General features: G+C 42.6%; 1 protein-coding gene across 9 annotated transcripts in view; it reads left to right on the top strand.

The window, feature by feature from the left end:
* ADAMTSL1 (ADAMTS like 1) overlaps positions 1–27,632 on the top strand; it is a 690,570-nt gene that overhangs the window by 660,543 nt on the left and 2,395 nt on the right. For 7 of the 9 annotated variants that reach the window (XM_065549471.1, XM_065549470.1, XM_005297670.5 and 4 more), the window contains 5 exons: positions 12,818–13,018; positions 16,597–16,777; positions 20,081–20,288; positions 25,137–25,246; positions 26,159–26,379. In XM_065549471.1, the coding sequence (XP_065405543.1) occupies positions 12,818–13,018; positions 16,597–16,777; positions 20,081–20,288; positions 25,137–25,246; positions 26,159–26,379 (921 nt within the window). Of the gene's footprint in view, positions 1–12,817; positions 13,019–15,701; positions 16,316–16,596; positions 16,778–20,080; positions 25,247–26,158; positions 26,380–27,632 lie in introns of those variants that run through there. The other 2 variants (XR_010588651.1, XM_065549472.1) reach the window with 2 other exon arrangements.

Here is a 27,632-nt window from a genome sequence, read left to right as displayed (position 1 = left end):
TGGTGGTGTATTTTGACACAACAATTGCTGCTAACGCTTAGTGCTGAAGAGATGTCACAGAGAATTATGGTGGCAAGTGATGCTGTAGAGCAATACGTCATGTGAGAGCTGCTGCTGAAATGAGGTTGCCCAGTAATAAGGGGGAAAGAAGACAGATTTTTTATCCGTGAGTAGCATCATACCCATGAATGTTAAAAGTGAGCAAAACCTTTTTAAATGAATTGGGCAATGGACTGTCATCTCAAACTGTACCAGCAATGGCATGTTCTGCGTTGTGTATTTGGGGGATAGGAACTACACAAACTCATTCGCACATGCTTGTATTCCATATGCAAGCAAGGAGGCTGGTCTTGTAAAATACTGGGCATCTCCGGGTTCTGAACACATCAGTTCCCATTGAGTGAGGTGCCTGATGGTCCCTTGGAATTCAGTGAGGTCTCATGGTGCATTGATGTATCTGAGAAGGCACTCAGCACCTGGCAGAAAGCATCTCAGGGCAGCAGAGTTCATACCTTCATTTATGAAGGGGAAGATATGGTAAAAGTTGCAGGTTTAGAACAGAGACAGAATTGCTCATTTCAGGCCCAAGATCATAATTTTCTTACATTAGAGAAGATCTCAACTAGAAAGTCAGAGTCTCTCCTGAAATCCTCACTCTGGAAAAGCTAAGTTTTGTTGGAGTCAGACTTTGCTTGGGCCCTAAGTGAAGTTTGTTGCCATTAAAACATAATATGTGTAATTCCCCAATGATTGTGGTATAACGATACCTCCTCATCAAAGTATAGTAAAATACCATGGTTACAGCAGATACTTGGCATGGTGAATGCAGAATCATTAATGGCTCCTTTTTCTATACATGAGACATAATCTTTGCGTGAGGGCATTTGCCTTCAGGCGCACTGGAGTTTGAAGATGCATTGCAGATGAAAACAGTGATTAACTATCCGATGCAGAGATGACGCACAGTAGAAGGAGGAAGAATATATTTTGACCACTTTTTTAAAATAGCATGAGGTTACTTGGCATCTGTTTCTTCATTTAAATATTTCCTTGTAGATTAGCAGCTTGTTGTTGCATGGAAAATGGATATGAAAACATTTGATAAATCATTCCCCAAAGCATCAGTCCACAAGCTGCACGTGTTTTTTTAGATCAGCAGAAATACAATCTTCCTGATGTGTGGTGATTTTTGAAAATATAATGCACACCCGAGGATAAGTATATAGCAGGAGGGAGAAGCACAGCAGCATGCACTATATATAATCAAATAAATGTTGTGGATGGCATTTACAAGGCAGCCACAGGAAGAGATGCTGCAGGTTTTTGGAATGAAGCTCAAGCTCATGAATTTAGAGGGAGACTGGAACATAGGTAACATTTAAAATAGCTGGGAACTGAAACAAAGGCAGTAAATCCATCTGCTCCAGCCACTGCTTAAGAGCTGTGAGAAGAATTTAAGCATCATCCTTAAGAAGAGAAAATAGCAAACAAATGTTGGGTATTTTAATACCCCTGCTAATGATACCTACAATATATTCTGACACTGGTGTCTGCTGTGCCCATCAGTATATATTTTTAAAGCACACATTTCCATGGTACCTACGTGCAGGAAGAGCTGGTCAAAAAAACAGATGGTATTTTATCATGGGGGGAAAACAATCAGAATTTTTTGGACAAAAAAATAGAGTTGATATTCTGAATTTTAAACATTTTAGCTCAAAAGCTGGCCAAAATGCAGGATGCAACATTTCAGTGAAAATTTTATTTTGTAGTTGTTCTGGTTGATATTTCAATTAAAAATCTCATTGTAATATTTTATTTCAAAACCTTTTTTTACAACTGTTCTTGCTGGTTCTCTAGCCAACATTTCTGGTGCTTTCACTTTGTTCTGGACTCAGCTGCCCTCAGATGTGCCCATGCCACTCATAATGAAATCTATGGGAGCCACAGGAATGCCCCTGAGATGCAGTATGTTTAGCAATCATGCTGTAAATGATGGCCGTGGAACTGTGGAGATTGATGCTAAGTGGCTGTAATATGACTGGTTTTCTCAAAGCCAGTCTGGAGTCTATGGGTAAAGATCATAATGTTTTGGATTCAAATCTAGGAGAGCAACGCCTATCTTGAGGAGCCTTCACAGACCATCACCCAAAGTGGGTATCTGAGAGCATGAGGAGAGGATTCACCAGGGAACTGAATTAGAATCTTTCGACTCCAAGGCTAGTGCCACAGTCAGTGGTCCATGACTTGTCCAAGGTTACACAGGCAGAGTCTCTGCCTCTGTTTTCCTTCTGTAATATGGGGGTACTGCTTCTTCCCTACCTCACAGGGGCGCTTTAAGGATAAATACATCAAAAGATGTGAGGTGCCCAGATACTCTGGGGTCATATAACTATTGTGGCTATCACAATACACCAGCTCCTTCAATGGAAACCTGACCATCACCGCAGCAGGAGGCACTGGACTCATTATGGGGGATCCAAACTATGACATGCCTGTTGAGTGTGGCATGCTTAAAAAATAACAAAGTTCCTATATGTAGGGGATACTGAACAATAACAGTAAAGTTAGATGGTGAAGTGTGCTTTTTATGACCAGAAAAGTACAATCGACTGTAAAAAGGAAATCCTGCTGTTCCATATGTTTTGTGCTCTCCCTTGGTGACTTCCATATCAAATTTGCTCAGTTCACAAGTCAGAGCAAGATTTTCCTAACTGGCAGCACTGTGAGCACAGTCTTGGAAAGCAATCTCCTTTCGACTTTTATACCTTATTCCCAATGACTGGAGAGTCAGAGCTTAGTTGCCAATTTCACTCTTGATTCAGGAGGCAGAAGAGTTAGACTACAATTTCCTGTTCTGCAAATAAACAGGCTCTTTGGTGGTGATGCTAGTTTAAAAAACAACCACCCCCCTGTTTACATCAGTAGAGAAAGTGGAATTCACTTGAAAGATACAAATGGCTTAGTTCTGCCACAACAGTATCTCACATGGATTTTCCATTGGAGTCATTCTCTCCTATGCTCTAATGATGTGGCAGGAGAATAGAGCCCATAAAGAGCAGATATCACAGGTTCAGTAGCCAGGTGTCCTTTTGTTAGTTGTTTTTCTGGCTCTAGCTATTGTTTATAGCTATATACATTCTCTTTACACAGTATGATTAAACAACTAATTATAAATCTGCAAAAATTGAGATCTGGATTTTGCAGAACTCAAAGTTCAGAGGAGTTCAAATCCAGAGGCTTGGCTCAGGCCTATTGCTAGTATTTTCATCTCTGGAGACTGGGGAGTATAGCTGGATTTGGTGATGAATAGAAGGAGTTTGTTCATCTCATTTGGATGTCGTGGGGTGTTTTATAGTGAGTACAGTCCAGTGTGATTGACTGGCTGACCAGGAGAGCCCAACATTAATGTATCAACACTTTCTTGGACTCAGGACATCACAGTCTCACAAAATTCACCTTCTTAACATGGAATATCAATATTTGTTAAAAATCAGTGTGAAATGAACCAAAATAATATACTCTTTAATATCATCAGAGCTGTAAATATGAGTCCAACGTGAAGCTCTATGATATACGCAAAAGCGATTAATTCATCCACTTGAAACATCAGAATTTTTCCTAAATACCTTCCTGTCCTGTTCCCTCCCCCATCACTCCCCAGTTCTCTCATGTAAATCTTACTAGGCTTGGCAATTACTGTTATGATTTAAAAGTTATTGATAGAAATACAGAATAATTTACACTGTGCACAAGGAAACAGAACAGGGAAAAACTCACATAATTATGATAAATCTGGTGTCTCAGCTCCCTTGTGGAATAGAATCATAGGACTGGAAGGGACCTCGAGAGGTCATCTAGTCCAGTCCCCTGCACTCATGGCAGGACTAAGTAGTATCTAGACCAAGGAAGGAAAAACAGACAGAAATTGCATATTTGGGGTGAGATAAATTCAGGAATATCCAATGGGCTGTTTTTCAGAACATTGTAGAGGGTTTCATTATTATAAGAAGTTGGACTTTAGTGTGTTTTGAAAGCATGAATTCATTTTAAATAATGTTACTTGAGCAATTGTAGATTGCATAATGATAACATTTCCATTCATATTGATTTTTAAATATAAATCATATCACATGTAAGTTGTATATTTGTCAAGATCAAAGTTAAATACAAATAGAAGATCACTGGATATATATTACTTCATAGGAACCATATCATTCATTCACCAATCTGATGCTATCACTCTAATTTCATACTAAGCATTGGTATAAAGTAGGGCTGTCGATTAATCGCAGTTAACTCAAAAAAATTAATCATAATAAAAAATTAATTGTGATTAATCACAGTTTTAATTGCACTGTTAAACAATAGATTACCAATTGAAATTTATTTAATATTTTTTGATGTTTTTCTATATTTTCAAATATATGGATTTCAATTACAGCCCTAAATACTCCCTATTGCTAGTAATTGGATTTTCCAATAATATCTGTCTAACATGATCAAACTAGATCAAAATAAATGGTGGTGGTTGTATTCTTTTGTTACACACATGGCTTAGTTCCTGCAGATTTGACCAAATTAAACCAGGGACAGAGTTAAGTGGAAGACGTATTCATATAGTGAGATTTGGACAGATTCTGATAAAATAAGACCTGAGCAGAATGTATGTGTCCAAAACTTAAAATTAATCTTCTCAAAAGTTTAAAGAGAAAAAAATAAAAGTTCAATTACCCATTTTTATTTTTTTATTTTCATTCATCTCTTCAGTTTTTGGTTCTTGCTGGGTCCAAAAGTGGAAGAGACAAAATGCCCTAAGAAAGACTTGTCTCAGTGTGTCCAGCTTCACTGGAAGCAGGAAACACTAGTAATCTCTCATGAATTCTTGCTCCTGTGAGATTTCCAGCACAGTTTTGCAGACTGAAGAGATTCAGGTAAACATTCAAACTTTTTGAGTTAAGCCCCTAAAAAAGTCCTTTTCTTCCCTGCAACATGTCATTCATTGCCTGATGTTTCTTTGGTGTGAATTCACTTGTGATCAAATTAACAGACAACACCAAAGCTGAAAAGCTGGCAAAGTGTAGTCAATATTGGTGGACAGACCCAAAGCCATGGTCTACTCTACGGAGTAAGGGCAACGCAAGGCAGTTTACATTGACCTAACTATGTTTCTACACCAAAATTTCACTCCCCCTAACATAACTCGCCCACTACACCAACTTAATAATTCCACCTCCACTAGAGGCAGAGAGTCGATGTTGATGGAGTTAGGTCAATGCAGTGTGTGTGTAGATACTGTGTTGCTTACATCAAGTGTAGTTGACTTTTAGAAGCTGTCCCACAATACTCCACACTGACAATTTAATTGGTGCAAGCATTTGGCCAGACACCCCTCTGTCTAGACACACCTTCTAGAAGTGTACCCATCACATATAAGTGGGTTTATTTTCATCTTGGCTCTATCTGTCTATCCAACCAGCCAGTTATGTATTCTACTGTGCTTTCCGCTGTAGTATCTGATTCTTATGGAGTTTCCTTTATACTCTTCTAATATTAGAGATAATCAGGAAATGGGGGAAAGGGATTCTGCTGAAAATGTTGACTTTTCATCAAAATGGAAACCCAAACTCCAACATTTTTCCAGTTTTTAGCATCCAAAACACAAGAATATTTGCCCAAAACTGCCAGACACCCAAAAATGTGGCCAAAAACTGCCCAGAAACCAAAACAATTCTCTTTTCTGATGAAATTTCAGGTTTTTGACCTGGCCAAAATATAGGAAATTCTTAAGGAAAGCTGACATTTTCCACTCAAAAATCATCTGTTCTGTTGAAAACCCAGTTTTCCATTGGGAAGAAGGTTCAAAGGGAAATATTTGATCAAATTTATCTAAGTACTACTTTGTCTTCATGTAATAATCACTGCTGTTGCTATAGTCAGGGTCTGGGATTAGGGCTGGGAGGGGCAGGAAAGTGGTCCGGAAGAGGATCTCCATTTTTAAGAACTGGTCAAGAGTGAAGCAACTTGGGAACTCCCTTTCTACACTAATGGTTCAACATGCCATATTAAATAATGTTGCTAGTGTCTGGGGCCATTTCTGATTAATACCATGAATGAGGGTTGCAACCCATGAGCTCATGGCTTTAAGCCTGTCCAGACTAGCTGGGCCAGATTCTGCTCTCACTCGCACTGATGTAAACCAGGTATAGCTCCATTAAAGTCAGTGGAATTACTCTGGTGTAAAGGTGGTGGGAGATCACAGTGTGGCCCTGTGTATCACAGACTGGGCATCTGTCATTCTTTTGGCTCCTACTGCAACAGTCAAAAGATCTTTCAGCCTTGTTGAGGTTCTTGTGCACGCCCTAAGCATTGCTGTAGGATAAGCAGAAGAGAACTTCCAGATGGCCTTTCTAATACTGGAGGGTTTCTGAGCTGTGGTCTCTAGGACTTCTCTGCTACAGGCTTTGAAAAGCCATACGCTATCCTGGGTTGGTTGCCAAAGCCTGCCGATCACTGCCAGAACACCTCGTTAGCCAGACAGAAGTTACACTGCAGCTTCATTAGAAACACACAGCAATTGCTTTCCTGTGCTCTCCACCACCACCTCCTCTCTTCCTTGCTTCTGATTTTCCTTGCTTCGTTGGGAAGTTTCAGGGCTGCCAGAATCTCAGGACTCAACAGGCTTATATCAGCACAATAAATACAGAAAGGTCTTCATGCTTCCATAGCACCCCTGACCTTGGTAATCCACTCTGGTGTTCATATTGAGCAGTCATTCCTTCCTGTGACTTGTTGTTGAACTCCACACGGTGCAGTGGCGCCTCTCAGGATACCTGCTGTGAATATCAACCATCCTTCATCTCATGTATAAATATATGGCTATCCTGTGGCTGCTGTGGTGGTGGAGCAGAGATGAACTACAGCATATTCTTTTTCAATCTGTGTGTCTCCATGAACAGATGCATCAGAGTGAGTTAAGGATGGAGTTTCAGCCTTCAGTTTCCATCCTCTCAGACTTCAGCTTCCATTTTTCATAACTGTTAGGTGGCTTCAGCTTGACTCTTAATGATATTGTAAAGTTGTATCTCGGTGTATAAGATTCTCCTTTTCAGAATTATTTTACAAAGCACCTTGTTTCCCCCAACAGTTTGAAAACCCTTTGACATCTTAAAGGGACCACCATGTGGTTAGGTATTTGGGAACATTTTTAGCAATCTCTATGGGGCAAGGAACATATCTGTATCTATGTTTGTGAAATATTGTATACATTTACAGCACTACATACATGATTTCTAAGAAAAAGAACGTGTGGTATTATATAACCAAGATATATAGTCAAGCTGGAAAGGCATATCAAGGTGGGTCCCATAGGGATAATTTCTGGGTCCGGTTCTGTTCAACATCTTCATCAGTGATTTAGGTAATGGCATAAAGAGTACACTTATAAAGTTTGTGTATGATACCAAGCTTGGAGGGGTTGCAAGTGCTTTGGAGGATAGGATTATGAGGGAATATTGAAAAAATTGGGTTTGTTCAGTCTGGAGAAGAGAAGACTGAGGGGTGACATGATAATAGTTTTCAAGTACATAAAAGGTTGTTACAAGGAGGAGGGAGAAAACTTGTTCTCATTTAGCTCTGAGGATAAGACATGAAGCAATAGGCTTAAATTGCAGCAAGGGATGTTTAGGTTGAACATTTGGAAAAACTTCCTAACTGTCAGCGTGGTTAAGCAATGGAATAAATTGCCTAGAATCTGCATCATTGGAGATTTTTAATAGCATATTAGACAAACACCTGTCAGGGCTGGTCTAGATAATACTTAGTCCTGCCATGAGTGCAGGGGACTGGACTAGATGACCTCTTGAGGTCCCTTCCAGTCCTATGATTCTGTGATAAGTGTTTGTGGACTGTTTAAAACCATGTCATTTACTTAATACCATAGATTTTAACTGCTCCTTTGGTGCCATAAAAGCTTTATTTAAAATACCAGGGTTTTTTACTGTTGTCATCAGCTGTATTGGTATATATTAAGAAATGCTAAATACTCAGCTTTACTCTGCTAAAACTAATTCATGCTAATTCTGCCTGATTTTAATTTGTCATACAGTTTGGGAAAAATAATATTTTCACTTACACAGCTCCTTCCTTTTGAGGATCTCAGTGTATATTATAAATATTAATAAAGCCTCACAATATTCCTTTGGAAGTTTTATTTTATCTATATTATGGAGACAGGGAGAGGTTTAGGCTGTATCTACACTGAAAACGCTACAGCAGCACAGCTGCAGCTGCACCACTGTAACACTTCAGCATAGACACTTACTACAGCGACTGGATGGGTTCTGTAGGAAACCCAAGAATGCTTCCATCAACCTAGTACAGTCTACACAGGGACTTAGGTTGGCTTAATTACGTTGCTGAGGGGTAGGGTGACCAGATGTCCCGTTTTTAAAGGGACAGTCCCATATTTAAGCCCTCCTGCAGGTGTTCTGAGTTTTCTTAAAAACGGGCTAATTGTCATGTATTTTCTGTTCCTCCCTACCCCCACGACCACCACCACCACCCATCAGTACTGGCGGGTCCTGCTGCTGGACAGATCCCTGCTCGCCTGCCGCTCACCCACCAGCTGTGAATGGGGGGGGGTCCAGTGGTCGACGTTGGGAGGCGGGTGTACAAGGCTGGTGTCAGGGTGAAGATGCAGCATGCAGGGCTGACTGCTCCCCCTGCTGGTCCATCAGTGCAGCCCCCACTGCGTGCCAGCTCCATCCTCTGTCCCATTTCCGGCCAGCACTGGCTGCGAGCTGCGACTGCTGGTGTATATGGGCAGGCGCCAGGCAGGGGCTGGCTACGTGTCGCCTCTGTTGCCCATCCATCAGACGTTTACATGCTCCCCCTCTTGCTGTCCTCTCCCTGCTTTGTCCCTTCACACCCCCATCCCCGCTGCTCCTCCATATCTCCCCCATTGGGGCGTGTCCCCCTCCCAGCACTGTGCAGAGAACCAGCCCCTGGTTGGAGTGCTCAGCTCACCAACAGCCTGGCCGGCAGGCTCCTTCCTTCCCCCTCTGCCTGTGGCTGGGCCGGCACCCCGGGAAAGCCCAAGACCATCTATCCTGGAGTGCTGGCCAGAAGCAGTTGAGCCCTCCATGTGCCACAGCACTGGCACGGGGAAGCCTCTCCTCCCCTCAGCTAAGTTCTGGAGTGGCAGGGGAGGAAGCAATTTCGAGCCTGTTCAGGCCCCACACCTTCAGGTTCCACAGCAGCCTCCTGGGGCAGGGGCTTAGCACCCTCTTCACCTGTCCTCCTCCTCCCCCCCGCCCCCCCCGGGTCCTGCCCCCTGGGAGCACAGGGCTGCTCCATCCCCACCCTCCCCTGGTGAGCCACATCTCTGACCCTCATTGAAGGCCCTTGCAGTCAGGTTCTCTGGGCCCTTGTGCACAATACATTGTAAGGGCTTAACCCCTTCCTGCCCGTGCTGTAGCTGGGGGACAGGAGGCAGCTGGGTTATGTCAGTGGCCACCAGCAGCCTGGAGGTGTTAGCTGCCTTTGGACCCTGTGCAGGCAGGAAGGAACAAGCTGCTTCCAGCCGCCCTGGGGAGGGGGGGGGCAGGGGCGGAGAAGAGATAAGCTCTGCAATGACACAAGCTAGGTTATTCCCTCCCCTCTCCCCTGGCGGCTGGAAGCAGCTCTCATCCCTTCCCTCCTGCACAGTACTGAAAGGCTGCTGCTGGCCACATTCTAGTATGAACCCTGAGAGAAATCTGGGGAGGGGGGTCCATGATCCTGCGTGACCTCCCACCTCCTCCCCTCCCTTCCCTCCCCACCCCCTGTGTTGCCTCAGGAAGACGCAATGCCATGTAGCAGGAGAGGTGGGTCCGTCCTGGGGGCCCAGCCAGGCATGGAGGGTGGAGAGCACCTCCCCTTGCCTCAGTTTATGCATTGCTAAATTGGATATTATGATACTTACCTTCCTTTGTGAACCACTTTAAGATCTATGGATGAAAACCACTACATAAAAGGCTATGTGTCATTATTAGGCCCAAACTGAAACACAAAATCCAAAGAGGCCCCTTCTCCCACATCCGGTCCGTATCTGAACTCTGTATTTTGGGCCAATCTCTAATAACTATTAGAAAGATCTGCTGGGCACTAGTATTAGGTTGAGAAGAATCCCAAAGAACATTTTGTTGGTCAGACACAGGAGCTTAAGAACAATTTGTAATTGTTTTGGGGGGGTTGTTTTTGTTTTTTTAAAGAAAATTCCATTCATTTTTTCAAATGCCAGGCTTACATCTGACATCACCACTGCTGGCCATAGGGCTCTGCTGGGAATTATAACAGGCTTCTAAAAGGAGCTCTGTATTCAGATGCAGTAATAAACTGCACCCAATGAACAACTGCAGTGTGGCTGGATTCATTTGTTTCTGTCCTTCAGGTGAAAAAGAGGAGTTATGTCTGTTCTGTGATTTGTTCCCTTAGCTTTAGCGCTGCTGGCCCAGATTTGTTCTTCAGCTACAGCTATGCAATGAGGTTGCACTAGTATAACTGAGAACAGGATTTGGCCTGCAGTGTTAATTTATTCTTTCCTCTCATGCAGTCATTGGCATTGCTGTAGAACCTTGGTCTCCTGCCGGCCAAGCCCTTTTTGCTAACTTTGAAATATTAACTTTCCCTTTCTCCCCAGTGTCCCACCGCCCACAAAAATGTATAATTTATATACGTTTTTGTTTGCAATTCCAAAAAAAAAAAAAGAGAGAGAAAAAATATCTCTCACATCTGTGAATCATACCCTGGCTTTAGATCAATTTAGAGTCACAGTGGACCTGGAAGAGGAGGCCTAAAAGCAATATTTTCTTTCACTGGTTAAGAAGGGCTGATAGAGAAGGGTCTTCTACTGCCAGAGTTCTCTCTAGTCAGGAAACATTGCCAAACACTGCTTCCCCACCATAAGAGTCCTGCTGTACTAACACCCCTTAGTAACTGCACTGGCTAGAGATGAAGACAGTTTTTCACTCCCATACTGTTTATCCCATGCTTGGGGCAGGTGTTGAACACTGGAAGGATAAAACAGTCAACGATGACATGTTTGGGAGGAAATGGAAAATAGGTGTTGGTAATCTGTATTAAATGGTATTCATATTATTGCTGGGAGGAGAGGGGAAAAGGGATGTTATGGGAACATATTTTTCATTACAGTCTGATTTTTGCTAAATATGCCTAACATATCATCCCACAGTTTATGCATCTGTCCAAGTGAATACATGTAGGATATATCATCTGTGAAGGGTGATTGATCCTCATTCTGCGTACACAAATGGGAAATATCCATTACATACGAGCCTCGTAGGTACAGGCAAGGTTTTTTTCATTAGAAGTGGAAAAAATTACTAATTATTCATTGGTAACACATATGGAAAGAATGGGGGGTTGATTTTTTCCCATATTATTGGTTACTAGCTATTCCCGTAGCCTATTATTTTATATATAGATCTGGAAAAAGAAATATAGATGATGCAAATAAAATATACAGTGATGGGAAGGGCAGTAATTAATTTATTTGGCAGAAAAATCTGCAAAAGAAACAAAAGAGCTCAGCTATGGATTGTAGTTAATTTCAGTTCCCTTTGTACTTGCGTGTTATTGGGTTGATCTTTCTACTTTCTCATTTTAAACCATGGTAGTTGATTTTGCAGACACACAGTAAAACTGAATTAACTGCATGTCTGTATGTTGATCTTTGAGAGACCTCTTTGTAATCACATTCAAAAAAACTATATATAGGTTAGAATGTTATATTAATAAGATTACCCAACACTTTCCATTATAAGACCCTGTTTTCAGTTTCTTATAACTTTGGTAAACTTTAAACATTTAGGCTAAAATTTCCGATGCTGGGTGTTTGCATCAGGCTAATATTTTTTTTCTTTTGGGTGTGGGGAGATCCAGGTAAATGTCAGCCAAAATGGTTCAGCCAATTCCAAGAATGAGGTTGGGGGGGGGAAGCATATTTTTTTTCAATGTTAAAAAAAAATTCTGGTGACCTTTGCTTTGAGATGCTCTAACTCCCCCACGTTTGGAGCAAGGACCTGAAATTTGGCAAGGGTGTGGCCTTTGTGTCAGGGATGAACCATGTGGGTGTCAATATGATGGCACTGTGTTAAAAGAACATAAACACTGCAAAGTCAAGCACTCAAAAGTTAGGAAATGCACTGACAATCTTAATGCTGGCATTTCCTAGTTTTTGAGTGCTTGACTTTGCAAGTTTTGTGTGTGTGTGTTTATACTCACATACCTTCACACATATACATCCCTGCACTTGTTATGGATGCTAATTCTTTCCCATTAAATCACAAATGGAAAGATGAGCCTGTGGCTTAAAGCACAGGACTAGGCATCAAACAGTGTGGGTTCTATTTCTGCCTCTGCCAAAGACATGTTTCTTAACTTCGCTGTGCCTCAGTTTCCTCATCACGAAAAGGGGAATAATACTGCCCTATTTCACGGGAGGGTTACAAGGCTTAACATGAATTATTCACTCAGATGTGTATGGTGATTTAAAACTTCACATAAAAGACACTATGGAAATGCAAAGCATTATGGACCATTTTAAAACTGTTTTTCCGTTGATAAGAAGGCACCCATTATAAACATCTCTTAGATCTTTAATTATTGAGAGGAAGAGGGAAAATCAGAGAACAACAACTTTTTTTCCTTGTTGTATTGATTTCAAAACACCATGTTCTGCTGTAGGTAACTCATGGATGATTTTATTCTCATTTTGTTGGCAGAAGGCTTATTATTTCTCTTCCCTGGTTTCTAGGTTGCCCCGTGGATGGTCACCCAACTCCAAACATCACTTGGTTTTATGCTGGTCAACCCATCAGCATGAGACATAACATCCTGGCAGCTGGTCAGATTCTTCAGCTACTAAACATCAGTGATGGTTATCAAGGTGAATTCAGCTGCCTGGCTCAGAATGAAGCTGGCTCACTTATGCAAAAAACATCTCTGACAATCCGAGGTAAAATAATTCTATCTTGCTGCCTTTATAAGATCTTGGCATTGCCAGGATGGTGCTGTTAACTGGCTCATCATCGTTCTGGATTCCTTCACTCTGAGGCCACAAGAAACGGCAACCAAGAGATGTTTTGGTACCTTCGCCACTAAGAGTGAATTTGTAGATATATCCAATAATTCTGGGTATCTTGGTTTTTAGAGGTCTACACTGAGATTCATTGGACCTGATTTTCAGGGTTGTTGAGCACATACAGATCATTCTGATTTCAGCTGAACTTGTACATTTTCAACATATCTGAAAGTCAGGACATAGGCATCACAGGATGGGCCGCCAATATTAGAAGCCACCAATTTTAATAACCTAATGATGCTGTTTCTCAACCTTTTCAGGCTGAGCACCTTATCTGAAGTCCAAAAATTTTGCTACCATCTTATATTTGATATAACAGTAAGCGTGAAACATGTATCAATGAGAAAAATTATCAAGCCACACTCTGTGTGTGTGTTTTTTTTCCAAAAAATTTACAGAATACTTGACTTTGAAGAGTAAGAGTGGGCAGGAGTAGGGGAGCAAGACTTTCTTTCCTTTAAATTGTAATAATATTTTCAACATCTCGTGACCGCCTACTCCCCGCATGCATTTTATCACTCCTGTGGGGGGGTCAGGACCCACCAATTGAGAGAAACTGATCTGAGTCTTTTGTTATTAACATAGGTAATGGGTTTTTAATTGTAAATATGTGAATTTTATTTTGGCAGCATCCCTTCTAGGTGCTAACAAAGAAAATTGCTTACTCTTACTAGTTGATCTTTTAATGCGTGATTCGTATATTTCCTTTCCTCTTAAAAAGACCACTTTGAGGGTAGATATTTCCATTAAATTTAAGTTTTGATGTTAAAGTTTTAAGGATAGGTTTTTCAAAGGAAATCATGAAATATTTTTGGTGCCCAATTAATTATGTCCCTTGAAAGCATTGCATTGGAGTTTCAGCCTCATGACACCAATAGCATCTAGAACTTTGTACAATGCATCAACATTACTGAGTGTTTTTATTTTGAGATTCTTGCATCTAGGAATTAATGATAATTCAAGTGCAAAATTGATTTCTTTTCTATATTTAGATACGTTTTCCTTGAATAATGTTATTTAGCACATTATACTTGAAGAAAGTGAAGCTGCATCTTCAAAGTGCTTTACAATCATCCTCTAATTAATCTGTGTGGGTGAACTGTTTCATGCAGAAATTAGAAATAGGATCAAACCTAAACATGAAGTTCATATACCATAATTTGTTGGTATCTGAAACCTGGATCCAAATTTTCTGGTTTGAGCCTATCTGTAAGTGACACTGGACCACATCATCAGGTGCTGTAAATCTGTGTAACTCCACTGCCTTCAATGGAACTCTGATGATTTACACCGGTGGGGGGTTATTTTGCACCAAAAAGTTCAAAATTCTGCATATTTATTTGTCAAAATAATGCATCACTCCAGTTGCAATTGTTTTTGATAATTTATTTAAACTACAATACAGAAAAAAGTCACAACTACTATAGAGCATTTCCTAAACACATGAAAGTTAAGTTACAAACACTTGGTAACTAATACCCTTCATTCCAGTTATAATTCTGGATTTTCATTTAAATTACATTACAGAACACCAAAGAGGGGGGAAAAAGTATGTCATTTTAAATTGCTCAGACTTTCATACATGAAAGTCATACAATTTTGCTAATCATTGTCCTGGACCTGGCTAGGTACTTTGAGAAGTGCTTGGTTCTGAATGTCCTGACATTTTATTGATTGCTTAGTAAATGTTTTATTTGCCCTCAAGGTCTTTTTTTTAATGGGTAAGTAAAATAAATCCTGAGCTGTAATCTAACCCCATTGTGCCACTTTGGCACAGGAAGAAAGTAAGAAAGCACATACATCTTCCTAGCTGAGGATTCCCTTACTGTCATGTATAATAAGGCTCATTTACGTCACTCTGGCAATGTTGGGATCTTAAAACTTTCACAGGTTTTATGCTCTTGGGGGAATTGACTGAGAATAGGAACAGTTAACTAACAATAAGAACATTAACAATGTTACTACGTAGGCAGGCTGCTACATGTCTGCCTCAGAGAATGAGATCAATTAACCATCAACAGCAACTTTAACAATGTTACTACACAGTCAGGCTGCTACATTTCTGCCTCTAGCATGTCTCATGCATAATACACCCTGGGCTGCTGGGGAAGAGGCACGTGTCCCCTGGCAGATTTATTTTTGTGTTTTTCTGCTTGGGGGAGGGGGGCACAGAAAAATGTGGTCTATATGAATTTTTCACCCCCAAAGGGGCACAGAATTCTGTCAGGAGTACATCTAGTATGTGGATTGCTGCCTTTCTGCAAAGGAATGAAGGATTGATTTACAGCATGGATTAATAATATGCTTATTTCCTACCTAGTATGGGAAAGTCTTATTAAATTTAAAAGGATTACTTTAAAGGATATGTATAGAAATTTTATAGAGTTCTACAGAAATTATTCTAAAAAATGATAGAATTTAATATACATTGAAATAATTTCTATACTATTTTAAGTGTCCTATACACTTCTGTATCAGAGATGTTCTCCTTTAAATTCCTCAGGATGATTTTTTAAAAAGCTGTAGAAAGGTTTTTATTTTCTGTTAAATTTTGCAGGACTTTTCCATAAGGGATAGGTGTCATGTGGGACTGATACAATAGTCCCCAGGCCCTGTTTCCCTAGTGTGGTATGTATATATCTTAGGTATTTATATGGCCCCCATTACCACAGTTTCTGAGACCTAACAAACTGGAATGAATTTATCCTCACACCACCCCATTGACAGGGAAGGGCTATTATTCCCATTTTAAAGACTGGGAACTGAGATATAGAGAGACTCGGAGACTTGTCCAAAGTCACACAGAAAGTCTGTGACAGAGCAGAGAATTAAATTAATCTCCTGAGTTGCACGCTTCCATCTTAACTACTGGACCGTCCATTAGCCAGCACTGAAGTCACATATCACTTAGTCGCCATGCCTTACCGTGATGAGTTCCAAAACATAGAATTTGCCCTATCAGAGAGGATTGGTGGTCGGTCTAAGGCTGGTATCCCAGTGCCTGATGATTCCTAGGGTGAAATGCTTTTCCTATACATAATTCACCTATTTTAAGCATTTCTGTAGGAGTCACTTTTATCTTACATCAGAGGAGTAGCCGTGTTAGTCTGTATCCACAAAAACAACAAGGAGTCTGGTGGCACCTTAAAGACTAACAGATTTATTTGGCCATAAGCTTTCATGAGTAAAAAACCCACTTCGCATCTGAAGAACCATTTCAGATTTGGGGACTGGGGATGCATCTGAAGAAGTGGGTTTTTTACCCACGAAAGCTTATGTCCAAATAAATCTGATAGTCTTTAAGGTGCCACTGGACTCCTCATTGTTTTTATCTTACAAAACATCTCCAAAATGACAGGAGCACCTTGGCATCAATCACTGATATTTTACCACTAATTGGCTTTTCCGATTGATTTTTAAATGTTAATTTGGGTGTCTTGTGCTTGTGGCAGAATATTGGTGGTCAGCGGACAGACTGATGGCATGTTCGGCCTCCTGTGGTAACAAAGGAGTGCAGCAACCCCAGCTGAGGTGCTTACTGGACAGGACTGAGGTCAATGCATCCCACTGCATAGAGAAGCCCAAGCCAGTGCTACAGCCTGTTGCTTGTAACAGAAGAGACTGCCCTTCAAGGTTTGTCTTTGCGCTGTAGTATACCGTGTATGCTTTTATGAGGCATTTAATAATACTCTGCCCTGGACAAGGTGTTATCTTTGCTTTTCTAATGTCTGTGCAGGAAACAATTGTATCTGAGAGTAAATTTTCTGAAGCTTAATCCAGATAAATTAGAGGTCATGGTGGTGGATTGGGGAAAACATTCACAGTACATGGCAGAGATTATGTCTACTCCCTCTGTTAAAGTGGTTTATCATCTTTTTATTAGCAAAGCTCACAACCTAATGGTCTTTTGGAGCCTTCCCAGGAAGGATCAGTACCCAAGAATGCTGTTCATTATAGGTGGCTGGCTAGGGGACTGAATTTTCCTCTTTGACTCATTAGTCACCATATCTTTGTCAACTCCAGACTAAAGATATGCTGTTTGGGGGCATGACCGTGCCCTTCTATTTGTTTGTACAGCACCCAGAAAAGAGAGTCTTGATCCTGATTGGAGCCTTTGGGTACTACCATAATATATATGTATTTTTGTCCCTCTGCCAATCAGTAGCAGATTTCAGGGCCCTGCCAGTCAGTTTCCCATTGGAGGGGAAATCAGTGATGTGTAGTCTGTTTATTTTCTTACTCTTGGTCTACTGCAAAGTTATAGAGGCATATCTATGTCAGGCAGGAGTGTATAAAATCACACCTGACTGACATATTTATGTTGATGAACCCCAACCCCCCACCCACACCCACCTCCGGTGTAGATGCATCTATGTCGATGGAAGTGTGCTTCTGCCAGGGTACCTAATGTCATTCAGAGAGGTGGTGTTCCTGCATCCTCCTGTCAAGTTGGCTATGCCAACATAACTATGCCAGGATAGTCCCCATAGTGTACACATAGCCTTAGCATGGCTGGTTTTGTATACTCTATATACACCAGCCCCTAAACAGAGGTGATCACAAACAGCATGCAAGCAAACCCATGTTTCAGAAATTCAGCCCCAGCACCAATGCTCAGTTCCCAAGAAGCCACTCTGCCCCAAGAATTGACTTTAGATAGAGAGATAAAGGGAAGAGAGTAAATTCTCCAGCTGCCTACAACAGCTCCCACAAATGAAACTGCATCCCAAAACTAACAATATACCATTTATTCAATGACTGTACGTTGCTTGCGTAACCACACCAACTAGTGACTCCCCTGAGAACTGTATCAGTATTAATATTCTGTTATGTGATGGGACATGTGTAACAAATCAAAAATTAACAAATCAAAATTAGAGATAGGCCCAAACTACAAATTTCAGGTTAAAATCCAGAGTGACTCCAGTAACTTCACCAGCATGACTCTGGTTTTGCATTCGTATATTTGAGATCAGAATCTGGCCACAATTTCTGACACCAGCGGAGGAGCTGAGAATCAGAAAGTATCCTGATGAGCAGAGAGCAGCCAACTTTCCAGCCATTTGCTTTGGCTGTGGCTTGGGGAGGCGGCATGGCTCCCATTTCATTACCTTTCTATAATGTGTTCCTGCACCTCTATTTAGGCAAATGTTTTCTGGATTGCCAGCTGAGTCATAAGGAGCAGCTGAAACCACGAGAGACTTGATGAAATATGAAACGCACTCATTAATATCAGCAGTTTGACTTGCTGATGGGAATATTTCCACAGGAATGATTTATGTCCTTTTATCCCCTTCCTGAGCTATAATGCAGCCCACGCTTCTCTTCCCGGCTCCCGAGAAAGCTGCTGAACTGTATGTTTGGAAATAAAAGTTGATTGAAATGCAGAGCTGAGCTTTACAAAAGGCAGAGAAGCTGCAGAATCAACCTTGCCAAACTCTATGATACGTGGAGACGTATTTTTTGTCCTTGCCAAGAACTCTATTTATTTTATTGTTTCTGTAACAGTGGGAATCAGTCAGCAGAGCATTAATGAAAATATAATGGATGCCTTTACTTGAATATCAGAGCTCCAAAGGACTGGAAGCACCTACTGCCTGTTTTGTAAAGTAATCATAAATATGGTGCTGCTGGTTGGGGAGATGCTGGGCTTTCCCCCCGCCACCCAGAACACATAAATCCTGCAAAGTAGCCTGAAGCCTAGTTCAGCAGAGCTCCTGACTTGACCAGAAATCTCCCCCTGGAACTAATAATCACTTCCCTCCCTCCTTTCCCCCAAACTCTCTTCAAAAACCATCTGGGTAAATATCGCACCACTGCACTGGGAAACAACTCTCTTTGCCTCCTTGTGCTAACTGCTTGGCACATGGGCCCAGCTCTTGCAGTGTTCAGCATCACTCTTATCTGCAATGTGCATGCCTGAACATGGCCTGTGATTCATGATTACCAAGGGACTCGCTTCTTTCACACATTCCACAAAGTAGTTTTAACAGCCAGTAATAAGCTGCAGACTAGCTGAGCGGGAGGGCCTGGCTATTTCACATTATCCAGGGATTGGAGGAAGGTTGCTGATCTCTGAACAACCAGCTAAATCTGTTACCCAGTTAGTAGTAGGTGGTAGACCAGTATAATAATATTATTAATAATATAAACTTTATTTATTTATTTATTTATTAAATGTTAGTTTGTTAATTTGTTTTAGTGTTTTTAAAAAGTCAATACATATAGGGCCAGATCTTCTATTTCATCCATGCAGCTCAGGGAAAATGGTACAACTCCCTTTGTGCTTTCCCAATCCCTGCCTGGCTGTGCACCAGCCCATTCCCGTGCAGTAAGAGCAGCCTAGAAGTTGCTGTAAGTTATCCAGGGAACCGGTGGCCCCAACAAGCCAATATAGCGACCAGGGGTCAGCAGGGCTGGAGATGTACAAGTCATGCATCTGTGTCAGCAGCAAATTGAGAGTGGGAGCTGCTGTGTGGTCTTTACATAACCGAAGAATCCCCTTATTTGGCTGATCCTCCCATGGCTTGTAATACTGGCCTTAGGTCCAGAATCTGCCAACCTGATGCTGCAAAGTGACCATATTGCACCCCAGGGTTAGAAGTATTTACATGGGTTTTGCAAACAGAAGCAAGAAAATACAGAATAGCTTCTATTCTGGGCCCAACCCCCTTGACAGAGGCACTAAAATGTAACATTAGTGCCTAGCCCGTGATCCTGTGAGGTGCTGAATTTCCTCAGCTCCCATTGACCTCAGTGGATGGTGAGGCTGCTCAGCATCCCCCAAGGTTGAGCCCAAAGTGATCAAATGGCTGGCTTTCCGCAAGGGCCTCTGTGATTTCAGAGGATCTGTGTTATGAGATCCCTGTGACACTGTCATTTCTGCCTCTGGCAATTCTGTACTGCTCCTTGACCCCTTTGCATTTCTCCCATCAGGTGGATGGTGACATCCTGGTCCCTTTGTACACGGAGCTGCGGTGGAGGCGTCCAGACCCGGCGCGTGACATGTCAGAGGTTGACTGCTATGGGCAGTTCTGTCCCCATGTCAAATGAGGCATGTGCCCAGGTTGCCAAACGCCCAGTGGATACCCAGATCTGTAACAGGCAGCTGTGCATGGAGTGGGTGGCTTCCTCTTGGGGTCAGGTAAGAGCCACACAGACACACAAATCTTTGTACAGTTCGGTGACAAGAGGTGCCTGAAGATGAGAGCAATGATTTTGCATCTGTGATTAATGCATCATATGAGCTTTTAAGAGGCAACTCATGTCTTTTGTTTAACGCATTGGATGATTGGGATAACAAAGCTTCACACATTTCATGAAAGAGATAGCAGCCTAAAAGACAGGGCTAGATTGTGCCAGATTGGTACTGCCTAGAGCATGGAGGCACATTGTCCCAGGGGGAGCTCGTGGAGGGATTACATCTCCGGCAGGCATAACTGCTCCCCAGTGCTCAATGGGGCAGTAAGCATCCTTTGGGATGGTGCGGCCTGTTTTCCCTATCCCCTGCAGTGTGTGCTGAGTTTGCTCTGTAAGGTGGATGTGGTCCTGCCTCTTCCTCTCCCCTATTTCCTTTGGGGAGATCTGCAATCTGGAGGGAACAGTCCCAGCCCTCCTCCAAGTACAAAGACTGTGGTTGTGACCAATCTTTGCTTGGGGCAAGCAAGGAGCAAAGAAAAGTTCCTTGCATCTTCTCCCATCCCCAAACCTGTGTACACCCTAGAAGAGCTAGTCACAATCTGGCCCTTCACTCCTCTCCACTGGACTGTCTTCACAGAAGAAGAGGCTTCTTCTTGCAGCCTCTTGTTATGTATTTATTTATTTGTAGTGATGGACACAACCCTGGAGAGCGTGGACATTGGCAGCTCAACCGTCCCCATCCTGTTCTGCCAATGTGCCTCAGTAATGACCCGGAGAAATTGGTCAGTTTCCATGGCCTAGTCAATCCTTGCTATCTCTGCTGACACCTATATATCTGGCCACAGTGAAACACATTTCCAGACCCTGATTGTCTCTGTTATGCAACATTTATATCTGTTCCTGTTCTGGGCTGTCGTGTGTTTTTTAACAAACCCCCAGTTTTACAAAAGTTTTGAATATCCCCTAACACCTCATAAAATCAGGATTTACTTGAACCACTATGTAAGGGAAACTGAAATGATGATACAAGACATTGGGTTCAAAGCGTTTTAAGAATCCCACACAAGTCAGTCTGAAACACCGTCCTTACTGCTTCATGTTGTGCTCAGATACTAAAAAGATGTTCTGTAAATAGTGAATGATTCATAGTATTATGAGTGAAATCCTTCTCTTGGGGAGATTCATGGGAGATCCCCTTATTGTCCGTGGATCTGTGTGGGCCAGCAGATCTCCAGAAAGGATTGTAGCATATATATGCTGTGAATGTAATCCATGCCCAGTCAGTGTGGTATTCTGTCTCTCTCCCTCCCAGCTGTAGCTGGGCCACATGTACAGGCTGATGAGAGTTTTAGCTTAGGTAGAAGAGGCTTATATATTTAGTTGCAAACGTCTGAGGGTCAGTCCATGCTGATGATGACTCATCCAGGGGCAGATTGGAATAAGTGAAGGCCAGAGTTTAATCCACAGGCTAGTTTTACTTGATGTTATGAGTTAAAGTCAGATATTAATGTTGTTATTTTAACATCCATTGAAAACCTTTATTAAGCCAAAAGTGAAGAAGAGTTCATCTATAACAAATCTGAAGAGGTCATACTTTTAAATCAATATCCTTAAACAGTACTAGTCAGGCAACAATAAGGAAATTAAGTTTAGAGGAGCACACTAAAAGCCTAATAAAAACATTATGCAGAGTCAGCTTTGTGCATGCAGAGATTGGCTTCATTCTCAATATACACTGAGTCACCGTGAAATATTTTGCAGCTTTTCATGATTACTGCCTGGTAAGTCAATGTGGAAACAATGGTAAATAAATCACATTATCTCATTTTGTTAGATTTCATAGTGATATGATAGTAGATATTAGCCACATAAATTCTGTAATTTCTGATATGACCATATATAGTCTCATATACTAGATAGATAGATAGATAGATAGAGTACACCTCTATCCCGATAGAACGTGACCCGATATAACACGAATTCGGATATAACGCGGTAAAGCAGCGGGGAGCCCCAGGCCCTTTAAAGCGCCACCCGAGCCCTGCTGCTTTACCACATTATATCCGAATTCGTGTGGCACCCCAGGCCCTTTAAATCACCGCCTGAGCCCGGCAGCCGGAGCTCCGGCAGTGATTTAAAGGGCCCAGGGCTCCCCGCAGCGGCTAGAGCACTGGGCCCTTTAAATCACCCCCGGGGAAACCAGACCGAACCCGATATAACATAGTCTCACCTATAAGGCGGTGAGATTTTTTGTCTCCCGAGGACCGTGTTATATCGGGGTAGAGGTGTATACACTAATATACTAAATACAGCCTTGTAGACAAAAGCTACTCATTACACAGCATACAACACTGACTGTTTTATTCCATCAAGGTCAGTAACTCATTTTATGAAATGTTCATGGACAAACGTTATTGCAGAGCACCCAGCGCCATCATCAAAATGGGATTTGTTACTGCTAGCTAACTGAAAATAACTTCATTAAATCCTATGTCTGTGTATTTTGGAGAAAGTTCACTCAGAACATAGAGTTATGCTGCGTTTATGAGTAAAGAGCTGAACATTCTTTCAAAACAGAGAAGCAAATTGCTCAATTTGTACTTTCTTTGAAATTTCGGGTAAGGATTGTGTAATACTAGCTGTTGGCCAGTTAACTCACATGGGTGGTTGTAACCCGGGGTGGTTTATATCATTCCCCATGATGTCATACCTAGTCTCAATCATCAAAGACGCATGAATTCATCTGTTATACCTGACCTTTGTACTTTATAATATAATATTTCTCCTACCTGAAAAAAGCATTTCTCAAGCTCCATGTAAACCCATACAGCTCTGTTCCAAGCCATGTCTACAAGACAATTACATTAATTACAATTAGGAACAGACCACTGGCTGTGGATCAGTGACATTTCTCCATTGTTTCATAGGTTTCACCCTGGGGGATGTCAGGTTCATATTGGTCAGGTTTAGTGATTAGCTTTCCCAGACTAAAGTGAAAATAAATAGATGACCTACACCCCTCCAAAACGAGTTATTTTCTTGTACCTCCCATCTTCTTTCATTTAGTTTTAAGTGGATTACTGTGGCTATTTAACCTCCACAGCCTGTGTTTTCTTATAGTGCAATAAAGCATCAAGACGTATCCCCTAAAAAATAAATATATGGAGATATACCTATCTCCTAGAACTGGAAGGGACCCTGAAAGGTCATTGAGTCCAGACCCCTGCCTTCACTAGCAGGACCAAGTACTGATTTTGCCCCAGATCCCTAGGTGACCCCCTCAAGGATTGAACTCACACCCCTGAGTTTAGCAGGCCAATGCTCAAACCACTGAGCTATCCCCCCTAAGACTCCCATTCACTCAGGCTTGTTTATGATGAAGATTGCCAGCATGTACAGCTATAGCAGTCCTGCCCTAAGTACACAAAGTAATGTTACCTACATGCACCTGAGCCAGAACCCCCTGTGGAAAGCCTTGCATTGACTTGCATCTCTCTTTTTCAGTCTGCAGGGAAGTGCTATCCTTATTGCGCCTGCACCAAAGCATTAGGCTGCCTAACAATAGAGTATTACTCTGTAGACCACTTAGGTCTTTGGTGGACATTCAAGATGAATTTGAGCATATTCGATCCCACTTTCTCCACCTAACTGGTTCTCTGACCCCAGCCAAGCTGGTGATTACTCCCTTTCCTCTTATCTACTTAACACCCTTCCTTGCAATCAATTCATCTGTCTCCCCACTCCAGCTCACCCTAGTTGTTGTTATCCCAACCAAGCTTCCTCTTTTCTGCTGGACCCTGGTCCAGGTGTTGGTTGAGAACAAGTACCAGATGTGAGGAGGGCATGCCAGGGAGGAAGAAGGTTCCTGGCAGTAGGGAGGTGGCACAGGTCAGTGTCAGGTAGGAATCCCAACCTGCTCCACCTTTGCACTGATGGAAACTCCTTGATCAGGGCCGGCTCCAGCATTTCTGCCGCCCCAAGCAAAAAAAAAAAAAAAAGCCACGATCGGCGGCGGCAATTGGGGAAAAAAAAACGCGATTGGCGGCGGCAGTTCAGCGGCAGGGAGTGAGGGACCTGCCACCCCCGAATTGCCGCAGGTGCTGCCCCTCTCCCTTGGCTGCCCCAAGCACCTGCTTGTTAAGCTGGTGCCTGGAGCCGGCCCTGTCCTTGATCTCTACATTCATGTCCCTTCTCGTCCATCTCCAAATCAGCAGTCCCCCCCTGCCAAAAACAGTTTCCAGATATTGGCTGCCTGGAAACCAAGCAGTTTTCATAAGGTTGATGAAAGATGGTGCCATGGTCACATGCTTCATGCCTTTAGCTTTCTGTGATTTAAGCTGGGAAGAGTAGAAACAAATTAAACCACAAAAGGCTGACTGACAGGTTTGAATTAGTTAGGACATCTTTGTGTTAAAGGAAAAAACATTGCTGGCCTGATTCAGTCTTGCTATGAACCATTTGGCTATAAATTGTGATAGTACAAGCTGTAAAATACACAGTAAAGGGACTGCAGCAAGATTTCCTGTATGGATCACAAGCTCTGGGCTAATAAGATGAGAGCTTTTTATTTGTCCAAGCAGATGGATTTAAGATTGAAATAGGCAAAGGGGGAGGGGAATTAATCTATAGAGCAGATACAGAAATGAGTTTTAATGCTGCCTTGGGGAGGCTGCGTGGGATACAAAAAGACTGTGCACTTGGACTTAAAAACCTACTGATCTCTATGAAGAGATTGAGAGCATCTGCATCTCAGCAACATACATCTCTGTTCATCAGCTCCCAAGAAGGGCTTCATAAAAGCAGGGCATGTTCTCACTTTATGCCACCGAGTGTCCTTTTTCTACTTTCGCAGTGTAATGGGCCATGCATCGGACCACGACTAGCTGTACAGCACAGACAGATTTTCTGCCAGACCAGGGATGGGAATTCTGTGTCTTCTGACCAGTGCGGTGCCCTACCAAGGTATTACAGAATCCCTCGTCATCAGAACCACGCTTCTGTACAGAGACCTATGAATTAGGCCAGAGATTTTACTGCCTTCATAGTTTTTTGGATTTGAGGGCCTGATTCTCCTTTCACTTCTCAGGAATAACTCTGTTGCAGTCAATGGAGTTATGCTGGTACATGTTACAGGAGAATCGGCTCCATGTATGTTTGAGACCATTTTTAAGGAGAAACTGCAATTCTCCCTTCAAGTTTTTTACTAGTGGATGAGCATTCACATTGCCAAAGCCATCCCAACTAGCACTGCTTGGCAGCATCTCAATATTTCTCCTGTGCAATAACTAAATGAGCACCAAGTGCTCTTGAATATTAGCTGATAGCGTGTACAGAAGGAAAAGGATGGATTCTGAACACAGGTTTTTGTTTGTGCCATTTGTAAAACCATAACCACAACATCTGAAACCCAGGTTTGTTGCATTTATAGTAATGAAGCTCTAGTGGCTTACATCAGCCACTTCTTGGTTCATTACAACTCCTCAGTAGATCTGCAGGCAGTATCGGGTTGTTAACTACTTTATGGACAGAAGGAGTGCTAAAGTTGTTTGAGACAGATCCTCAACTGGTGTAAATGGATACATAGCTCCATAGACTTCATTGGAGCTATGCCAATTGACAACAGCTGAGCATCTGGCCTTTTGAGTCCTGTTCTTTAATTGCCAGTTGAACTCAACGGGCCAGAGCCTCAACTTAGTCCATTAAGACAATGGATCTATGCTAGTTTACAACTACTGTGGATCAGGTCCAGTAAGTGTTCAGGATCAGAGCTATAGGGCCCATAGTATCCCCAGTGTTTGAGGAATATCCAGTGTGACTAAGCCTCTTATTTCCTGCCTGGTATTATAATAATATCTCTGTCCTTTTTATTAACAGGCCTTTGAGCACACAGAACTGCTGGACAGACATCTGTGGTGTGCACTGGAGGGTCAGTCTGTGGACTCTGTGTACAGCTACGTGTGGGAACTATGGCTTCCAGTCCAGGCGAGTGGAATGCGTGCATGTCCGCACCAACAAACCCGTGCCGGAGCACTACTGTTCCTGGAGGCCAAGACCTGCGAACTGGCAACGCTGCAACATCACCCCCTGCGAAAACAGTACGTTCCTGTGGGAGAAAGGAGCCATCTGTGAATCTTCACCACAGAGCTGGGCCCCCAGAGCGCGGTGTTGGGCCCCACTGCTGGGCTTCTTGGGAAAACATTTGTCTGAAAAATGGCAAATTGCAGCCTGCAAAATCAAGTGTTCCTATTGGAATGGCTTCAGTGTTGTTTGTTGTTGTTGTTTTCTAAGAGTTGGGATCTCATCTCCCTGCTAATAGGGCTAAAAGTAATAGGTGTTTTCCTAAGTTTCCATTGTTGGTATGGAGAGAAATAATAAGTCATAAACAGGTAGTTAGCTGATGTTAACATCAAGCAAACCTGAAGCGGCTGAGTTGGTTAGTGCTGAGAATTCCTGGAGTGGCTTTCAGGTGACTAGCATTTAATTGGGGCTGCCAAAAAACGCACACATTATAAATATTGCAAAAAGAATAAATGATCTGGAACAGATGTGCCTCTTTGGAAACCAAGCCCAGTGTTATGTCAGTGTTCACCAAGCAGCGTGAGTGTAAATCACAACCTCTTTGCCAGTCACGGTTCCCAAATACTCTGAAGCACTGCGTTTAAAGGCCAAAACCTGGAGTCTAGTGTGCAGCCAGCAATTCTGAGGCTGAGCACTGGGGATCTCCACAGAGGCTGGGCATTCTGGAGCCGCAGCAGAACCACTCTGCAGCACTAGACTACAGAAGGGCTTGCTACAGGCCTTCTCCCCCCTCTAGAGGCAAATACAGGTGCTCGGTGAAACCAGACCAAACACAGTGAGCATGGCTTGGCTTGCTGAGGGAGGACAGGACTGTCAGAGGTGGAGTTTAAAGGAGGTGCGTGAGACCCTCTCCCTCACTCTGGCCCCTTTCTGCCAGATAAAAGGGCATAAAAGGACCCTAAAAGCCACAGCTCCAGCCAGGGGAGAATTCCTTTGGCACCAGCACTACAGCAGACAACAATAAAGCTGCCCTCTGAGGATCCCCTCACAAGCTGGCATGGGGAAGGGTGTGTTGTGGCCACGACACACAGCCTTGTGGAGATTCCAGGCACTGGTGCAGCCCATAGGGCAACACCAAGAGGCTGCTGTAAAAGTGACAGGCCCCTAGGGCTGTCTAAGTTACATTGGGAGGGTCTCTGGGCCTTGAAACAGCGCAAAGGTTGCTTAACCCCCTCCCCAGGCTGCAATTCAGTGCTCCACCTGTTAGAAACACAGCACAGAATCTCACCTGATAACTTCAGAACTAGCCAGTACAGAGCTTCCAAGCTCC

Source organism: Chrysemys picta, chromosome 6 (genome assembly GCF_011386835.1).
Source record: "Chrysemys picta bellii isolate R12L10 chromosome 6, ASM1138683v2, whole genome shotgun sequence".
NCBI classification, from domain to species: domain Eukaryota; kingdom Metazoa; phylum Chordata; order Testudines; family Emydidae; genus Chrysemys; species Chrysemys picta.
The sequence above is the reverse complement of the archived record's forward strand: the minus strand, read 5'-3'. Positions and strand labels throughout refer to the sequence as shown.